Source organism: Sorex fumeus, unplaced genomic scaffold (assembly GCF_029834395.1).
Source record: "Sorex fumeus unplaced genomic scaffold, SorFum_2.1 ptg000093l, whole genome shotgun sequence".
Lineage (NCBI taxonomy): Eukaryota > Metazoa > Chordata > Mammalia > Eulipotyphla > Soricidae > Sorex > Sorex fumeus.
The window spans coordinates 1253726-1273955 of NW_026606150.1; the positions used below are offsets into that span (position 1 = coordinate 1253726).

Below are 20230 nucleotides of genomic sequence, written 5' to 3' on the forward strand. Positions count from 1 at the left end.
GGCCACCGTGTCCAGGTGGATGACTGGGGTGGCTGTCAGGGAGGGAGTATCTGGGCCTCCTGGCAGCAAGAAAGCTGGTGATTGGCGTGTGGGATCCTGCAGTCTGGGGATGACTGAGCTGGCTGAGCCCCGGGGTTTTGTGGTGAGGGGGGAGGTGGACACAGCAGCCCGGCCAGCTCCTCCTGTGCGGACGATCCCAGCCCCCTAATCCGGTGCCTTTTGTCTCCCGCGGCCAGACAGCACCATGGGGACAGCCGCAGGGCCCATTCACCTGCTGGAGCTGTGTGACCAGAAGCTGCTGGACTTTGTCCGCAATGTGGACAACAAGGACCTGGTGTGGCTGGAGGAGATCGAGGAGGAGGCCGAGCGCATGTTCACCAGGTGAGGCCAGGCCGCAGCACCTCACTGTCCCCCCAGGACCGGGTAGTAGGCTGTGTGGGGTCCCTCCTGGGGGGTCCCATTTAGAAACAGGCAGAGGAAGGAGAGGTGGGGACTGGACCTCAAGGTGGGGCCTGGGAGCCCCTCCCTGACTCCAGGCCAAGGCAGGTGGCTTGCACATGGCGTTGGGGTGCTGCTTGTCACCCCCGCCCACTAGGAGAGACAGGGCGGGGCAGTGGTTGGTGGGCAGCCTTCAGGATCACCCTTCTACCAACTAGAGACATTATTTTTGGATTTTGGGCCATACCCGGCGGTGCTCAGGGTTTACTCCTGGCTCTGTGCTCAGGGGTCACTCCTGGAGGGGCTTAGGGGACCCTTATATGGTGCCAGGAATCAAACTGAAATGTCGGTGTGCATGGCCAGTGCCTTACCCCAGTACAATCTCTCTGGTCCAAACAGGGAGTTTAACAAAGAGCCGGAGCTAATGCCCAAGACTCCGTCTCAGAAGAACCGGTCAAAGAAGAGGCGGATCTCTTATGTTCAGGATGAAAACAGGGACCCCGTCCGGAAAAGGTAGGGGGTGCCAGTCTGGGTCAGCTGGCAGTGGGGCTGCGGGGGCCAGGTGCCCACCAGCACAGCTGGGTGCATGGGTGTTGGCTGGGGACACACGTGCAGGAAATGTGGGGTTACAGGGAGGACCATGCTGGTGTGCAGATGTATGAGGGGCTAGCGGACTGGAGCATGTGTGTGTGTGAGTGGGTGTGTGCCTGCTTACAAGTGTATTGTCTGTGTGTGCGTGCGTGCTTGAGTACTTATGTGTATTGTGTGTACGTGTGTGTGTGCACGTGTGTGTGTGTGCTCGAGTACTTATGTGCATTGTGTGTGCATGCTCGAGTGCTTATGTGTAGTCTGTGTGTGTGCGTGCTCGAGTACTTATGTGCATTGTCTGCGTGTGTGCATGCTTGAGTACTTATGTGTATTGTCTATGTGTGTGTGTGTGTGTGTGCTCGAGTATTTATGGGCATTGTCTGTGCGTACATGTGGGTGTGTGCCCATGTACTTATGTGTATTGTCTGTGCGTGCTCGAGTACTTATGTGTATTGTGTATACGTGTGTACGTGCTTGAGCACATATGTGTATTGTGTGTACGTGTGTGCATGCTCGAGTACTTATGTGCATTGTACGTGTGTGTGTGCTCGAGTGCTTATGTGTATTGTCTGTGCTGCTTACTGTATTGTCTGTGTGTGTGTGCGTGCTTGAGTACTTATGTGAATTATATATGTGTACACGTGGGGGGTGTGCCCGTGTACTTATGTGTAGTGTGTGTGTGTGTGTGTGTGTTCCTGTGTTCTGATGTGAACTGCTTGCGTGTGCATGGAGGGAGGTGAAATCTGAGTCTCATCCCAGAGGTGGGAGAAGGAAGGGAACCCCGCTTTCTGCTTGGGTGAAAGTGCCCGGAGGTGCAGATCTGGGGGCTGGTCCCTGTCCCTTTCGCTGTCTTTGCTGTGTCCCTGGGTGCGACGCAGGCTGCGGTGGGCGGGGGGGGGGGGGTACCCATGCCGACTCAGCCCCGTCGCCGCTATCTGGGCCTCAGTTTCCTCATCTGCAGGGGCGTGTGTTGGGAGAGTGGTTCTGCCACTCCTTGCAGCTTAGGGAATGGCGGGTCACCCCCCCCACAGCAGGGAGCTTGCCCTTGAGGGCCTCCCCTGGTAGGAGGTGCTGGCGGAGGACCTCCCACAGTTTGGGTGGATGGGTGCCCTCGCTGGTGTGCCAGGAGGGTGACTGAGGCGAGGATGGGGCGCCCGGGGCATCTCAGTATACCAGCAGGGCAATCCTGGCCCGGCTCCCTCCTCTCTGGCTGGGATGCTTGATTTTGGGTCCCCCCCCCCCCCCCCCCCCAGCCCAGAGCGGCCGTCTCAGCCCCGTGCCTCCGCCTGGCAGGTTGTCCCGCAAGAAGAAGCGGAGCAGCCAACGGCTCTCCCGGCAGCTCCGCAGCAAGGACAAGGTGGAGAAGCTGGTCACATCGGCCGGGGACAGCCCCGTCCTGCGGCGTGTGACCCGGGCGACGGCCGCGGCTGCCTCCCTGACTGTGCCGGCGCCCATCCCCGAGTCTCCCGCCGCCGCCGTCCCCCCGAAGAAGCCTGAGTCGGGCCCTGACCCGCTCGCGCTGGTGCCGACGGTGCAGATCGGGGCCAGAGAACGGCAGAGCGCCGAGGAGCAGCTCAGCCGGTTGGCCCCCGCGCCGTCGCCCGCCCCCCACGTCGCCGTGTCATCCGATGAGGATTCCACCCCCACGAAGCTGGGGCCTGGGAGGCCCGAGGCCGTGGCCGTGAGCTCGCTGATGACCACACCCCAGGACGCCAAGGGCCGAGCGCCGGGAGCTGGGCGGTCCGCCTCCAAGCTCAGGATCGCCCAGACCCCGTCGGGCCCGCGGGACTCGCCAGCCTCCCCGTGGCAGGAGCGGGTGCTGATGCCCCTCCTGCCCCCGAACTATTCCACGCCCACGGGCGCCCGCATGGACCAGCGGCCGGTGCGGCGCAGCCTGCTGGCCTCGAGCAACCAGAAGGCGCAGGTCTCGCTGGCCGAGAAGTTTGCCCTGGTGGCCAGGCAGGAGTTCCCCGTGCGCAGGTCCAGCAGGCTCAACAAGAAGGACCCGGAAGAGCCCACCGCCGCCTCGGCCCGCATCATTTGTGAGTCTGCAGGGGTGGCGGGGGTCCCGAGTGGGCCCGGGGTCAGCCTCGGCGGCGTTGGCCTGGGGTGGGGGCACAGTGCGGGAAGCTGATCCTTGAGCTTCCTGCAGGAAGGGGTCGTCGTGGTTAGGTGGCCGCGTTGTGGTGAGATAGGCCCAGGGTGGTGGTGGTCACCGCCTCCGCATATCCTGGCTGGCCGTGGGTAGCTGGTTAGTGGATGGGGTCTGGGGTCAGGGTCCCCGAGCTGCTGATCCAATGGGATGGCCTCTGAGCCCCCCTGGATGTGGCCCCAGGGGGATGGAGGAGCTGGATGATTTGAATTTCTGACACCCGTTTGACTTGACTTCCATGTGAGTAGCCATTTGGAACCTGGGAGACAGCTCAGATTGAGACCCGCCTCCTCGGTCCACGTGTGGTAGGCACCAAGGCCCCCGGAGGCTCCATCCTGGCCCACTTAGGGGCTGCTTCCTAGAAGAGAAACCCTGAGGAAGCGGAGGGTCCGAGATTTGAATTCTCACCGCAGGAGACTGTCCTGGGAGGGACAGGTAGTGCCCGTGAATGCCAGCTTGCCCACTGACCGGTCTCTGGCCCGTGGCCTGTGCCCTGTGGTACGTGGTCAGTGGTCACTCATGGGTGTTCTTCCACGGACCTCAGCTTCTTGCCTACCCACCAGGAGTAAGCCTGTCATTTCCCTTAGTGTCTGTCTGCCCTCGCCAGGGTGCTTAGAGCAGACCCTGCCATGAATCCCGGGAATGCTGGCCGTTCGGTCACCACCAGGCCCCTGTCGGTTCGTTGCCTTAGGGGGAGCAGATGTCACCGAGGGTAGTTCTAGAGGGCAGATTGGCTGCATGGAGGAGGAGACTCAGGCCTGAACCTTCGCCAGCTGGAAAAACCTTTGGCAGGCCAGAGCGACAGTCAGGATAGTCGGAGTGACAGCACAGCAGAGAGGGCACTTGGCTTGCACACAGCTGGCCTGGGATCCCTCCCCGGCATCCCGTATGATCCCCAGAGCCAGCCAGGGGTGATCCCCGAGACTGCGGGGCACACTCCAAAAGGGGAAAAAAATGGAGAGGAAGGGTGTCCCTGAGAGGGAGTAGCTAGGAGGGAGGGTGGCTTTGGGTCTGGTCTCATGGGCTTGACCGTCCCCTGAGACAGGATGTGGGTTCTGAACGGTTGCTGAGCGTTTTCTGGCGCCGTGTGCAGAGCCAGAGGAAGGTAGGAGTGGGCAGGCGGGGACGCCCAGAAGACGGTGCCGGCAGAGGACACTGGAGGGCTGGGTGTCCTAGCCAGGGTCGCGGCATCCTCTGGACACTCAGCGTGCTGTGGTGTGAGGAGACCAGGGAGTCCTTAAATCAGGAAGTGGGGGCATGTCTGCCTCTAGTGCGGACACTAGCCCCCAGTGAGGGTCTCTCCCAGGAGGAACCGCCTACTCGGGGCCGGGGGGCTTGGCTCGGGCTGGCCTACACAGCCTCTGTCCACACCCGGCTTTTCCCAGGTCTGAGCCGTTCTCTCTGGCCTTGGAGAGTTCCTGGGCCTGACCCTCACGCTGGAAAGGGGACCGAGGCACCACGCGAGTGATGGGGTCAGGGGAGGCCTGGGTTTCCCTCTGGACCAGATGCCTGGGGGTCTGCTCTTCAACTGTTCTGACTCATCACACCCCTCCCACTCCCGCCCCTTCCTCCCCCGCCCCCAGCCCTTCCCAAACCCGAGGGCCGCTGAGTGACTTTGCACTTGACCTCATTCCGTTCGACTCCGAGCCCCTTGGCTCACTTGCGACTTAAGCAGGACTGGAGGGAGATGGTCCGACCAGCAGGCAAAGCCCCGGCCCCTCCCGTCCAAACCTCAGTTTCCCCATGCATTCCATGGTGGTGATCTCCCCGCCTTGGAGGTGGGCAGAGGGACCCGTCTCTGTGCTGGGCACGTCTCTGCTGGGTGTCCCCCCACTGAGTGCGGACATGGCCAGGCTGGCCCCAGGGAGGGTGGCCAATACCAAGACTCTAGGGGGTCGGGGGCATCTCCAAGGTGGGTTTGAGGTGTGCTCCCCACAGACACAGCTCTTTACCCTCAGCATCCTGGGGGGTGGGTGGGGGAGAGGACCCGGCTCACGGGGGCGAGTGAGCAGATGGCCTTCCAGGCCCAGGCGCCTGGGAAGCCTCTGTAGGCCAGCGTGGAGCACACCGCCCCGAATCCAGGCCCAGCGTGTGGTTCACGAGAATCATTGGCAAAGAAACGGGGTTTGTGCAGCCCATAGGGAGAGGGTCTCTCTGCAACGGGGGTGGGGGCCAGGCTCAGGAGGGGCTCCCCTGCAGGCAGGCTCCTCCTTGGGGCTCCCCTGCATTCATGCATGGGGGGAGATGGGGGGGTGTTAGGGGGTGCGGACAGAGCCTCTGTCCTTTGCTGGCCTTGGTCATTTCCAGCCGTCTGATCAGTTCTCCGTCCTAGCTGGCACTGGGGGGTGCTGCCATTCCAGGGCCGGCCAGTGGGGTCCCTGGGCTGGTGAGGGGGTTGTGTGCTCACCTGTGTGACTGCGTGCCACCTCCGAGCAGGGTCGGGAGGCTCTGGGGTCAGGGAGGCAGGGGAAGGTGAGGTTATAAGGTGGAGGTGGGAGCAAGGATCTTGAGGAGCCGTCAGTCTGTCCTGTCGCTCCTGGGCCCGACTGCTGTGCCCCACGGGTTCTGTGTGGGCTAGTCTCCCCTCTCCCCTTGGACCCAGGGCGCCTCTGCCCCTGTCCTCTGGCACCTGCCCTGCTGGCCTTGCTTTTCTCAGTCCTTTTTTTTTTGTTTGTTTGCCTGTTTGCTTTTGGGCCACACTTGGCCATGCTCAGGGCTTATTCTCTGCACTCGAAATCCCCCCCCTTTTTTGGGGGGGGACTTTTTGGGTCATACCCGTGAGGCACAGGGGTTATTTCTGGCTTTGCATGCAGGAATTATTCCTGGCGGTGCTCGGGGGACCATAAGGGATGCTGGGAATCGAACCCGGGCCAGCCACGTGCAAGGCAAATGCCTTACCTGCTGTGCTATTATTCCAGACCCCAGGGTTCCCACATTTCAGGTCATTTACCCACTGCTCCCCCACGGCCCCAAGGGCCTCAGTGTGTTATCAGGCTTTGGTCGTGGCCTGCTCTTACCCAGCACGTCTTTATGATCCCGGGCATGTCTGTCCCGCTAGAGGGCAGGTGGCAGCCCAGCCTCCCTGGCTGCTCAGGCCCTTGTCCTACGCCCACCCAGCACCTGCTTTGTGTCTGCCCCGCTCTCGCTCCGTGCCCACCGTTGGTTTGGCGAGTCCTGGCAGAGTGGCCGGATGTGTGGTGGGGGGCGGCCGGGGGTCCTGGGGCCTTGACACCTTGAGATCTATCTGCTGCACAAGCTTCTCCCCGACCCCCTTGGGGGGGGGAACCCCATCCGTGCGCGTGTTGTTGAGTCTCTTGGGCGGGGGAGGGGGGCGCATGTTGACAACTGGGGTCTCTTAGGACAGGGATAGCCACCGCTCCATGGCACGGAGCGTGAGGGCATGCTCTGGGCGGTGGGGGCTGAAAGCAGCTCCCTGATTCCTGGGCGGCCCCGGAGACTTCTCTCAGGGTGTCTCTGTTCCCCCCCCCCCCCCCCCCCCACACCCCTGCAGGCCACAGCTACCTGGAGAGGCTCCTGAATGTGGAGGTGCCCCAGAAAGTCAGGTGAGTTGCAGGCCAGGGCACAGGGAGTCCCCGGGCTGGGTGGGCAGTAGCCCTAGGGGACATGCCCCTGCAGAGGCCCACGGATGGGCCACGCCGAAGGGCCGTGTCTTGGCTGGGATGTGGTGGGCATGGGGGCTGGGCCATGCTTGCTCTTGGGTCACACCCTGGCCTGCCTGCGTGGCACCAGTGGTCCCTCTCGTGGGGGGAGGGCAGTGGGAGCCTAGGCCAGTGCTTGGGGTGACAGGGGCCCGATGACCCAGCAGAGGTCGCAGAAGAGACAGGGCCTGAGACTGAGGCCCGTGGGAAGGGGCTCGCCTGGGGTGCTGGTCGTGGGCCCTGGCCTGGGCATCCACGCCTCTCCTTTGGGGGGCTGGGGCTGGCCAGGCGAGTCCCCAATGCCACCTGCTCTGCTTTCAGTTCCCTGCAGAAGGGCCAGGAGCCTGGCCACAAGTCCGGCCAGGAGCCCATGGAGTCCACTGAGCCAGAGGTGAGGTGGGCAGGAGTGGGAGGGCGTGCCCGCGTCTCCTTCTCTACCCCGGCGACACACTGTCAGCACCTTCCTTACCCTCAGGTTCCCAAGAGTGACCAGAGTTCCCCGGGGGCCCGTGGTGCCACCAAGATCGCCGTTAGCACACCAGGCTCCCAGGCTGTGGCCGGGCACCCGCATACCCCACCGGAGGACTCTCCCGGTGAGTGGCTGGATCCGCCGCAGAGACACCCCCCTACCCCCTTGCCCACCCCGGTGGAGCCCCCTGCTGCATCCGAGTATGTGAGAGTCTTGCACCCTGGGCCGAGGGGCCTATCGCCACTGCTGACCTCCATGGCTCCCGCTTCCCACCCTGTAGTGGGAGGTGCCGGGGGGGGGTGGGGTGCTACGTGGGGGTGAGGCAGGCCAGTGCAGGGGATCACGGTGGTCGAGGCCGTGCGGCCCACTCCGCAGACAGGACGCTGGACTTGTCCCCGCCTGTAGAGGATGGGGCCGCTGTGGGCTGCTCTGGGAGCCCGGCTGAGTGACCAGGTCGGGACCGCAGCGGCCCTGGAGCTGGTGTTGCGGGCAGGGTGGGGAGAGACCAGCGCCTTCTCCAGGCAGACTCCCCCGAACCCCCCCACCTGCCCATTCTGCACAGTGGCCTCTCTCTCCACTACCCGCAGGAGGTTCTGCAGTTGACCAGGCTCCCGTGTCTGGTGTGGAGGCCCGTGGGGTCACCGTGGTGGGGTGCCCTGCTCTCTGCAAGCCCCGGGCGGTCTCTGGGTGGACCGCATGCAGCGCCTGCAATCGTGTCTGTGCGGGGGCTGCCACCCGGGCCTCCTCCCCCACCTCCCTCCTCCCCCTGAAACCCCCACCTTGTCCCTGTGCCCGGCTTTGGCATCGCTGTTGTCCATTCCAGACGCCAAGGCGGACCAAGCGGACGGCCCCAAGGAGCAGCCCCTCAGTGCCAGGTGCGCCTCGGAGCAGGGACCCGGAGTCAGGGGCCCACGATTGGGGAGACCGAGCAGGGAGCAGGGTCAGCTTGGCGGGGAGCTGGCTGCTGGCGGAGAGGACCCTCCTGCTTGCAGGCCAGCTCCTAGGGCGGTCCTTCCCCTCCCCTGGGCCCTGGAGACCCCAGCCCTGAGTCCAGAGCTTGGTCTTGCCCGCAGACACGTGCCCTTGCTTGGGAATGCAGAGGGGACCGCGTTGGGGTGTGGGGGGTGGGAGCCTCAGGGTGGCCCCCTGACAGGGCTGCTGGCTCTGCCTCTGCAGGAGGAAGCGAAGCTATAAGCAGGCGGTGAATGAGCTGGATGAGGAGCTGCAGCTGGATGAGGAGGAGGAGGAGGAGGAGGACGGGGAGGAGGAGGATCTGCAGCCCCCCAGGAGCAAGACCCCGTCCCCACCCTGCCCTGCCAGCAAGGTGAGCGGCCACTGCCCGCTGCCCACTGTCTGCCGCCCGTCGCCCACTCTCTGCTGACTGCTGCCCGCTTGTCGCTGGGTGCCGCCTCCGCCCTGGCCCCCGAGCCTGAGCCCGGCCCATTGCAGGTGGTGCGGCCCCTGCGGACCTTCCTGCACACGGTCCAGCGGAACCAGATGCTCATGACCCCGACCTCAACCTCCCGCAGCAGCGTCATGAAGTCCTTCATCAAGCGCAACACGCCCCTGCGCGTGGACCCCAAGGTGAGTGGCCGCGGGGGGCCCGACTCTGCCCTCGGCTTGTGGTGGGGCCCTGTGGGGTGCCCCGGCTGCCCTGACTCTCTCCTCTCTCCTCTCTCCTCTCCGCAGTGCAGCTTCGTTGTAAGTAGTGCCTTTCCTGTCCCTGACACTTAGAGGCCCGTCCGTCCCGCAAACTGACACACCTTAGAACCCTAACACCGGAACTGGGCGGCGGGTGGCCGGCCCCTGTCCCTCGGCTCTGGACTGTCCCCTTCTCGGGGCCTGTCTGGGCCTGAGGGAGCCAGCAGGGTGACCTGGGGCTGTGTGCCTGGATTCCACCTTCAGGGGTTCCTCTTAGCCCTCCCCACTCCTCTTCCTCCTCCCCCCTCCCCACCAGCTCTGGGCCCTCCTCAGGGCCCACGAGGACACCAGGTGAGTCTCGTGTGAGATTTGTTGTGATGTCACGGTCCTGAGTTGCTCTTGTTCTCGCTCTCTCCTCTCCCTGGGAACAATTAGGGGAGCGGTTAGCCCTAGGTGGAGGCCGGATGGTGGTGGGGAAGGTGGACGCTGTTCCTGGAACTTCCAGGCTGAGCCCTGAGAGACTGGGACCGCCCCCCCCCCCCCCCCCACGCCTGGCCAGGCCATATGCCTTTCCCCCTGTGCTCATGCAATGCTCCAAAGGATTTTGCTGCAGCCTCTCTCTTGAGGGCTCTGCTGGTGCCAGGGCCTTCCCAAGGGGCCTGAGTGCGACACTAGGTCCCCACACGCCGGCTGTGGGCTGTGGCCTTTCCTGCTCTGGGGCCAGACTTTGTAGGGGCAGTTCCCACCTGAAGGAGGCCCTGTCCCTTCTGCCCAGGTTCCTGTTCACCTGCCCTCGGGCAGTATAGGGGCCCTAGGTTGATGCAAGGGCATTTGCCGCTGGGCTGTCTCCCTGGCCTGTGTGAGGGAGAGTGGACCCGGCTGGGCTGGAGGGGTGGCAGGAGGCCTGGAAAATGGCTGAGGTGCTCCTTGACTGGGGTCTCTGGGGGGCAGTGCCCAGCAGTACCCAGGGCATGGAGATGCAGAGAGGAAGCCCGCAGTGAGGATGGGACGTGCTCTGCCTGCATCTCTATGCCCGCAGTGCACCTGGGAATCACTCCTGGCAGTGCTCGGGTACCCCAGGGGGTGCCGGGATTGAACCCAGGTTGACCCGAACCCAGGGCAAGTGCTTTCCCGGCTGTGTTGTCTCTCGGCCCCGGTTCTTTAAAACTAGCCGAGGTTGTCTTTGGCCCTGGGGAGTCCTGAGCTGTCTGCGATGCTCAGGGCCTTGCCCGATTGGCACCTGCATCTGGCTCTGGGGCAGTACCTACACACTGCCTCGCCCAGCACAGCCGCATTGAGCTTCCCTGGTTTCTCTGGTGATTTTCATTTATATCCTGGGTGCTCTGATGCGACTCTGGGGGTGTGTGTGTCTGTGTATCCAGCATACCTTCATGGAGCGTGGCAGCATCGCTGCTATGAACACAGGCATAAGGCCCATCAGTGGGGGCTGCTTCTCCGCCCCCGTGCGGCCCCTGTGCTCTTCCTCCCTTGCCCTTCTGCATGGTTATCAGAGAACATCGACTCTGACCCTGAGCTGGAAGGGGGCTCAAAGGGCCCCTGGAGGACAGACGGCGGCTCTGGGCCGCAGGCCTGGGGCACGGGTTAGGGGCTTAGCCGCGCCCGCCTCTCCCCCAGGAGAAGGAGCGGCAGCGCCTGGAGAACCTGCGGAGGAAGGAGGAGGCCGAGCAGCTGCGCCGGCAGAAGGTGGAGGAGGACAAGCGGAGGCGCCTGGAGGAGGCCAAGCTGTGAGTGGCCCCGGGCCTGCCCCCACAGCCGGCCCCGCCCCGCCCACGGCTGGCCCGCCCCGCCCACTCCAATGCCGCCCCGCCCCTTCCACGACTGGCCCCGCCCCTGCCCCGCCTCCTTCCAACCCCAAGACCGCCTGCCTGCCCCTTCCTCAGGGCCCAGCCTGCCTCCACCCTGCCCCAGGGCAGGGCACACCTCCACACCCCATGGAACGCCACCCCCAACCCCCAGGGCCGGCTCCGCTCCCACGGCCACCCCGCCCTCATGGCTGGCCACGCCCCTGCCCTCCCCATGACAGACCACGCCCCCACGACACGCCCCTCCTCGGTCGGCCCCGCCCCTGCCCCACCTCCTCCCGCCCCCAGGGCCTGCCCAGGGCTGGGTCCCACCGCTGCTGCCCCTGTCTGCAGGAAGCGCGAGGAGCGTCTCCGCAAGGTGCTGCAGGCCCGCGAGCGGGTGGAGCAGATCAAGGAGGAGAAGAAGAAGCAGATCGAGCAGAAGTTCGCCCAGATCGAGGAGAAGAACGAGAAGGTACGAGCGTGGCCCTGTGCCCTCAGACCAGTGCCCTCTGACCCGTGGGCCGGGGGTCAGCCTCCCATCTGGTCCCTCCCCTGCAGTTCCCTCTAGCCAAGGTCTGAAGTCCTTTGCCGTGCCCAGTGGCAGCCCTTTGCTGGCCGCACCCGCCCTGCCGCCCCCTCCCAGGCCCTGGGGTACCGGGGCGGGTCTGCCATCCCAGCAGCTCCAGTGTTGCTGGTTGGGGGCTTGCAGGCCAAGGAGGAGCGATTGGCCGAGGAGAAGGCTAGGAAGAAGGCGGCGGCCAGGAAGATGGAGGAGATGGAGGCCCGCCGGAAGCAGGAGGAGGAGGCCCGCAGGCTCCGTTGGCTGCAGCAGGTACGGGAGGACCCAGGGGCACGTCTGGCCCTCCAGCAGGGTGGACACAGGCACCCCCTTCTTTTTTGAGCACTCTTGGGTCCCTGGGATTTAGGACTCGCTGTGCCAGGTCATTGGCTATGTGACCTTGGGCATGGTAGGCGACCTCTCAGTTCACCCTCAGAACAGGGTGAACAGAGCTGGGGGTCTGGGCCGAGCTCTCTCTATTCTGGACACTTCTCTGGGTTGGTGTGACTGCCCAGGAGGGGCAGCTGGAGAAGGGATGGCCGATTTTACAGAGCATTTGGACATGCCGGCGCTGCAGTCCCCGGGGTTGGTCCTTGTGTGCCCAGAAGGGAGACTGATCAGGCCTGGACAGTGTCTCAGAGCCCAGGGTCCCTGCGCCGCCCTTCACTCTGCAGCCCGGCAGGACTTGGGGAAGCTTCGGGGTGCCCGACCCCAGAGTCCTTTTGATGGGCTGGCGCTGGCCCACCCCTGTGCCTCGCGGCCCCGCCCTGGGACCCTCCTGGCCCCCACCCACCGGGCTCTGGCTCTGCAGGAGGAGGAGCGGCGGCGCCTGGAACTGCAGCAGCGGCGGAAGGAGGAGGAGCAGGAGCGGCAGCGGAAGGCGGCCGAGGCCAAGCGGCTCGCGGAGCAGCGGGAGCGGGAGCAGGAGCGGCTGCGGGCCGAGAGGTGCGGCCCCCTGCGGGTCTCCCAGGGCCACTCTGCCCTGGGGGAGGACCTGCTGAGTATGGGCAGGGCAGGGGGGGTGCGCAAGCACCTCCGGCCTTCAGATCCCGATTCCCAATTCTGCATCCGGGGCGGGCGTCCAGGACCCCGCTGTGCTGGCCCCGGTGCTCTGTGCCCTCCCCCAGCCCGTGCCGTGGGTAGAATCCGTGTGTGGACATGCCCTGTGGTCACTCACGCCCTGGCCCATTCCGGGGGTCCAGCAGGCATGGCCGCATGCCTCCTCGGGTTGGGGGTTGCTAGGCTGACCCCCCCACCCCCACTCTCTCCAACCGTTTCCTGGTCCCCCTTTTGGGAGCCCCTGGGCTTGCCACTGTCAGACTGTGGTGGTCTCTGCAATAGTCCAGAAGGCATCTCTGGTCCTGGGCATCTCTCCGGGCCTCTCTGGGACTGAGTTTGTGGGGTGCAGGGGCTCAGCTGTTCTCTTGAGAGATGACCGGTACTGACACCAGGCCTGGGGCTGCCTCTCCCAGGCCTCCAGTCCCCGGGAGCCTGTGTTGGTGCCGCCCTGGGGCGCAGGGGATGGTGGGGAGTGGGTCCCCGAGGGCTGGTTCCTGTCCCCCTCACTGTGTCTGGCACAGGGTGGGGGTGGGGGGTCCTGGCCCTGCAGTGTCAGAGACGGGCTGGGAGGGGGGCCACGGGGGCACGGCTGTGGGCAGAGTTGGACAGTGCTGGCCGGTACTGGGGATTTGTGGGGGCCATGGGGGTAACTACACGTGCTTCACCCTTGTGGCCTGTGCTGTAGGGTGTCCCCACCATGTCACTGCCCTGGCGGGCACAGACAGGGCCAGGGACCAGGGAGGCTGGTGATGGGTCCAGGCGCACGAGATCGTAGGTGGAGGTGTTTGGAGCTAGGGGTCTCTGCTCTGATCAGGATGGTGATGGGAAACTGTGCTGGGGGCGGGGGGGGGGGGTCACTGATCCCCGGATTGATTTGGGGGAAGGTGATCGATGAGCCTCCAGATACACGGCAGCCTTGCTCGAGGCTCGGCGGAGTCTCTGTTGTGTGGAAGAGATAGGTCCAAGCTCAGGGCCCTGGGGAGCCCCTGGCACCTGCAGGCAGACACCCTGCTCCTTGGGGCGCCCTTCCAGGCAGCTGGGCCTGGCTGCCCCTCCTGATGGGCCCCCCTCTGTGTCCTCAGGGAGCAGCAGGAGCGCGAGAAGGCCCTGCAGCTGCAGAGGGAGCAGGAGGAGAAGAAGAAAAAGGTAGGAGGGAGCCGAGCTTGGGAGGGGAGGCCGCCCCGGGCCACCCTTCCAGCCTGACTGGGTGGGGCTGGCAGAAGCCGGGAGCACCCCATTGTACACCCCCCTCCCAGACACATACACACACACACATATACACACAGACAGGTACACATATGCACACCTGCCACATGCACACACAGAGCCCTGCCCTGCGACCCATGCACATGTACACACACACATGTGTGCAGTCTCTGAGCCCTGCCCCATGTTTATACATGCACACATGTGCATGCTCACACACACAGAGGCACACACACAGAGGCGCACACACACACATACACACACTGAGCCCTGCCCCATGCTTACACATGTGCACGTGTGCTCGTACATACACAGACACACATGCACACACTGAGCCCTGCCCCGTGCTTACACATGCACATGTATGCTCGCGCACACAGACAAACACACACATGCACTGAGCCCTGCCCCATGCTTACACGTGCACACTTGCACTTGTGCACACACACTCACGCACTGAGCTCTGCTCTGTGCTTACACATGCACATGTGTGCTCACACATGCACGCACAGACTGAGCCCTGCCCCATGCTTACACATGCACACGTATGCTTGTACACACAGACAAACGCACATGCACTGAGCCTTGCCCCATGCTTACACATGCACACACACACTCATGCACTGAGCCCTGCCCCGTGCAGTGCTTACACATGCCCAGGTATGCACACACATACACACACACACACACACACACACACACACACACACACCACACTCATACATATACGCACACACTGAGCCCTGCCCCGTGCTTGTGTCCAGGAGGAGCAGCAGCGTCTGGCTGAGCAGCGGCTGCAGGAAGAGCAGGAGAGGAAAGCCAAGGAGGCAGCGGCCAGCAGGGCCCTGAACGTGACCGTGGACGTGCAGGTGGGTGGGACGCAGGCGCTGGGACTCGACAGCCTGTGGGCAGGCAGTGAACATGGGAGCATGAGAGAGGGGAAGGACCAAGCTGGCCGGGTTTTTTTTTTTTTTTTTTTGGATTCTGCGTATTTTCTCTTAACCTCAGGATAGAATTTAAGTAGGGAAGGAAGAAGCGAAACTGCATTAAGAATATATTTAAGGATTTTATAGTGAATAACAATACTTATAAGGGGCCGGGAGAGAAGGTTTCAGCCCTCGGCCTCCTAAGTGGTTCCCCAGGCCCTCCAGGAGTGATCCCTGAGCACAGGGCCAGGAGTAAGTCCTGAGCACCGCTGGCTGTGACCCCAACCCCCCAATCCCCCAAAAAATATGTTAAAGAAAAGGAAAATATCAGAGCTGGTGTCTCTTGCTGCTCTTAAATGTGAGCGTTTTATACATTCTCTCGAGCCGTCCTCTGAAGGGGCCCGGGACTGTGGTCACTGCCCCAACCCGGACAGGCAGACGTCTGTGGGTCACCGGCCTCAGGAACTCTCCTGGTTTCCCTCTGCAGTGTGGCAGGATGGGGGTCCATACCTGGTGGGGCCTCTTCCTGGCCTACAGGTCCCAGGCCCTGGGGTGGTGGGAGTGATGGGGGTGGGGGTTGGGTCTGAGGGTGTTGATCTCATTCTTGAGGGACCCACCCTCAGGCCTGGAGGCTCCTGGTTAAGCCCCTCCCGGTGGGGTTGGGCTGTGACACAGATACTTGGTGGCAGGCAAATGGGGGTACTTCAGGAGTGCCCCTGAGAGGATACCTTGGCCGTAGTTGCACCCAGGGGTGGGAGCGCTATCTGGATGGTGACCTGGGGCAGGAGGCCAGGCCCGAGCCAGCTGACAGCCGCGTTGCCCTTCCAGTCCCCAGCCTGCACCTCCTACCAGATGACACCACAAGGGCCCCGCAGCACCCCCAAGATCAACCCAGATAACTACGGGATGGACCTGAACAGTGACGACTCCACCGACGATGAGGCCCATCCCCGGAAGCCCATCCCCTCCTGGGCGCGTGGTGAGCGGGGGCATGGCCGGGATGCCTGCCATCTGTCCGTCCGTCCGTCCGTTTGTGTGTGTGTGTGTGTGACTGGCCCCTGCGGGCTGTGGCTCGGGCCTAGTGTGTGTGTGTGTGTGTGTGTGTGTGTATGACTGGCCCCTGCGGGCTGTGGCTCGGGCCTAGCAGGACAGGCCGGTGAGGTGCAACCTGTGGGGGGAATGACTCAGAGCGGCCGTGGAGTCCAGGCACCGCCTATGGGGGTCTAGGAGGGGGGACGGGACACAGAGGGTGAGTGCGGGGACAGTGTCTGTGTGACCTCAGCCCACTGGGGGTGCTTTAGGGCCAGAGCTGACAGCAGGTAACCTAGGTGGGCCCAGGGCGCGAGGTGGGCTGGGATGTGGGTCCCTTGAGCCCTGCAAGAGCCCTTGCCAGTCCTGGCTCCCTGGGGCCCAGGGAGAGGCTGGTGGGTGGGGGTGGGGCTCCGGGCCTGGTGTGGAGCCAGCGTGGGGTGCCTGCTCTGACTCTGACACCCCCAGTCTGACCCCGCTTCCACCAGAGGCCCCCTCTGCCAGCACCTGCCCTGGGCAGCAGGTCGGGGTTTGGGGAGGGCGTCTCCTCAGGGGGGTGCCTGTGGGGCTGGTGGGGTCCTGAGGGCAGCTGAGCACAGCCCTGTGCTTAGTTCTAGGGCTCTGCCAGCCACCAGCTTGTGGCCTGGGTCAGCCCCTGTTCTAAAGGTGGGAGAATGGATTTGTCTCCTTGGGGCAGGGCTAGGGTGACACCGGGGGTGGGGGACCGCCCAATCCAGTGCAGCCCTGAGGACCCATGTTGGGCCCAGATGCCAGGAGCTGTTGCAGGAGGCGGAGGGGATGGAGAGGAGGAGGAGGGAGAGGAGGGGGAGGAGGGAGGGAGCAGGGAGGGAGGAGGAGGGGAGGAGGAGGACAGGAAGGGGAGGAGGAAGGGAAGGGGAAGGGAGAGAAGAATGGGGTGGGGGAGGAGGGAAGGGGAGGGAAGGGGGAAAGGAAAGGGGAGAGAGAGAAGGGGGAAAGAGGGGAAGGGGGAGGAGGGGGAGAAGGGGACAGAAGGAAAGGGGAGGGGGAAGGGGAGGAGGAAGTGGGGGAGGGGAGAGGTTAGGGGGCAGGGGTTACCCTGAGGGGGCGGGGCATTCTCTGACTCCGCCCGGGAGTTATCCTGAGGAGGCGGGACCTTCTTTAACCCCGCCCAGGAGTTATCCTGAGGGGGCGGGGCCTTCCCTGACTCCGCCCTCCTCATGCCCCTCAGGCACCCAGCTCAGCCAGGCCATCATCCACCAGTACTACCAGCCCTGGGACCTGCTGGACCTCTTCGGCACCATCCCCCCGCTGGACCTGGAGGACATCTTCAAGAAGAACAAGCCCCGCTACCACAAGCGCACCAGCTCGGCCGTGTGGAACTCACCACCCCTACAGGGCCCCCGGGGGCTGAGCGGCCTGGCCTACAGCCTGAAGAAGTACTGAGACCCGCGGGTCCCTTGGCGTCCGTCTGCTCGTCTGTCCGCTGTCCTGTCTTGCGTGTAGACGTCCTCTGTTCTGTGGCTCGCCGGGGGACCCAGGCCGGCTAAGGGACAGCAGGCCCAGGGCCGGCCACCCCAGGCAGCGTGCTCGCTCTGTAAATAGATTGTTATCACGCAGCTAAGTTTTAGCCTCTGGTGTTTGAGAGACCGTTTCTTAATAAAGTCTATTTCTGTCCACCTGCTGTGGGTGTGATGGAGGTGGGGGTGGGGTGGCGGGCACTCTAGAACGTCTGGCCGGATTTTGGGGTGCAGGGGATAGGCAGGAGGACCGAGGCCCTCTCCCTATTCCTGCGGTCAGTGCTCCAGGGTCCCAGCCGCTGGCCAACGTGGAGGGCACTTCTGGTGGCTGTCTCTGGACAGCCCTGAGGACCCCCATTTCCTGAGGGCGGTGGTTTAAGAGGCTTCTTGGTTTCCTAGGGTATATGTGTTAGGGGTGGGGACTCTGTAAAGGAGGCCTCCTCAGTAGGGAAGGCCGCCACCGGCCTGTCCACTGTCCAGGCTCCATGTAGAGGAGGGACCGGAAGGCGACCCTGGCATCTCATCAGGTGGCTGCCAGCTCCACATCAAGTGCCAGCGAGGTCCTGGTGGGCTGAACCCAGCCAGGGCAGCTTTTATTGTGTAGTGGCTGCCCTGTGGCTGAGGTCTGGGGGTAGGGGCAGCAGAGTTTCTAGGGCCCTGTTGACGAAGCCCCACCCCAGGACAGATGCTTGCTCATGCCCAAGTGCTCACTCTGCAAGGTGCAACGGGACCCCCAACCTAAGGGACCCCAGATGAAAATTGTTTAAGTGGATGCCAAGGCCAGAGACGGGGGTGGGGTAGTAGAGGGGGTCTCAGGAGGGAAACTAGGAAGGAGCCACGGAAAAGGGCTGAGAAACGCTGGAAACAGCGGGGAAGTGGCACCTCGCACCCACCCTGGACAGTCCTGGGATTCTCCGGGTGCCACTAGGCGCTACTTATTGTTGTTTGGGGACCACATCCAGCGGTGTTCAGGGCTTACTCCTGGCTCTGTGCTTAGGAATCACTCTGGCAGGGCTTCGGGGACCCTGTGGGGTGCCAGAAATTGAACTTGGGTCAGCTATGTTCAAGGCAAGCACCCCACCTGCTGTCTTATCGCTGGGGCCCCAACGAAGTGCATCTTAACTCTTAGTTTGGATTTGCTTCGTGCTCTCGGGGCAGGAACTTGTATTGCATCAACAGGGAGTTTCGTGCCTTTGCCTAAAACCAGGGTCAAAATGCTACTTCTTCTAAGCATGTTTATACGTGCATTTGAGAGAAAGTGATTCAAGGGACAGTTACAGGAGCTCAGTGTCTTCATCTGCACCTGGGCTTGTGACTTCCTTAGTGGGGATGGAGTGGGAGCTCACCACTGTCCACTGAGCTCCGGGAATGGACACAAGGAACATTGCTCTGGGCTCTTACTGCTGTCTGTGTATCCCTCTGGTCTCTTGTTTCTGTATTCCTATTGAGTGTGTGTTACGCAAACCAACGTCAAAGACGTACCTAGCATTGATTTCATTTGCAGCTTTGTCAGGAAGAATGGCATTGCTTTTGATGAAGTTCAGGTTATTCAGTTTGGGGGGCAGGGGCAGGGTGTTGTTTGATGAAATTTGCCTGGAAAATATTTCTTGGGCTCAGGATCTCAAAGATTACCCCTTCTGTTTTTTTCTTCTTTTTTTTTTTTCTTTTTGGGTCACACCCGGCAATGCACAGGGGTTACTCCTGGTTCTGTGCTCAGGAATTACCCCTGGTGGTGCTCAGGGGACCATATGGGATGCTGGGAATCGAACCTGGGTCGGCCGTGTGCAAGGCAAACGCCCTACCACTGTGCTATTGTTCCAGCCTCTGTTTTCTTCTTAATGGTTCACATTATATATATTACATTTAAATCTCTGTTGTGTTTTATGTTAAACTTTTTTTTTGGGTGCGTGAGGTTTATACTTTAATTTCTTTGGGCAGGGCTACAGATAGATGGATGGCTGATTGTTCTAGGATCATGTTGAAAGATGATTTTTCATGGAATCTCTTGTGTCTTTGTTGGAAATCTGTTAGCTTTATTATTGTGAGTCTGCATTTCTGGACATCTCTTCCACTGACGTTTTTCCCCTTTGAACACCACCTTGCACGGGATTATTGTGGCCTTATGTATATATCATAAAGTCTGATTGTGTGATTTTTCAACTTTAATCTTTTAAACATTTATTTTGGGTCTCCTCTTTTGCCTTTAGTATTCATTTAGAATCGATGTATCTATACAAAAGTCCTGATATATATGTGGTTGCATTAAATCCATAATGCAATGTGGGACCAGTCACTTATTTATGAGAGTGAATCTACTTAGCCATAGACATGATGTGTCTCCATTTTTGTACATCTTTGTTTTCTTCCATCACCAGTTTTATATACCCTGTACACATTTTGTCAGATTTATAGCTAAGTGTTTTCTTGGAGCAATTGTGAACGGTGCTGTTTCTCCAATTTTGATTCCTGCTTGTTCATTGCTTGTATATAGAAATACCTTTGATTTTTTTTCCCTATGTGTTGCCTTTATATCTTGTTATGCCACTAAAGCGTGCTAAGAGGGAAATTTAAACATTAAATGCCTATGTTAAAAAAAAAAACAGAACTTGTCAGTGACTGCCACTTCTGCATGCAGACACTAGAAAAAGAGAAGCAGGAGAAGAAGGGACATAGAAGGGGAGCAGCAACGATATTGGAAAAAGATATTGGAAAAAGAAAACAGTCATCCAGGGCATTTCATTAACCCCAGCTGGTCCTTGAGAAATGAGAGGGGTAGAACAAAAAAAATGCACCGATGTGTTGCAGTACAGTTAATAACTGAGGTGAGATGCACACACATTTCTTGGAAGATATAGATAAATTCAGTTCCCTGGAGGAGAAATAGCAAGTCCAAATTTATGAGGGGTGAACAGTGTGTAGCTTCCGCTCGCTTGAGTGTTTCAGGCCTAAATCCTTCCAGTCCAGGAAGCCCTTTTTACTCTGCGTGGTTTCTTCCCGGAAACAGAGGAGGAAAGAAACACATTCTGCTCCCCTAGGAGCACGGCACTGCCCGCAGCCCCACCAGAGATGGGAAGGGAATCCAGGATGCTATCCCTCAGGACCATTTGCATAGAAAGTCTTAAAAAAATGTTTTAGTGAATGAGGACCAGAGTGATAGTACAGCAGGTAGGGTGTTTGCCACGTGCACATCCCTGGCATTC

General features: G+C 61.5%; 1 protein-coding gene across 1 annotated transcript; it reads left to right on the forward strand.

Annotated features, from left to right (window-relative positions):
* The first annotated feature begins 235 nt into the window (after positions 1-235).
* INCENP (inner centromere protein) lies at positions 236-16964 on the forward strand. Its single transcript, XM_056131919.1, is given in 18 exon segments — positions 236-381; positions 838-951; positions 2320-3068; positions 6690-6745; positions 7169-7228; positions 7313-7430; positions 8130-8181; positions 8483-8630; positions 8756-8890; positions 8996-9007; positions 10583-10692; positions 11104-11224; positions 11462-11584; positions 12123-12256; positions 13453-13516; positions 14341-14445; positions 15331-15481; positions 16742-16964. Coding segments are annotated over 18 exon segments (2604 nt in total). The 5' UTR covers positions 236-244; the 3' UTR covers positions 16957-16964.
* Positions 16965-20230: the final 3266 nt, after the last annotated feature.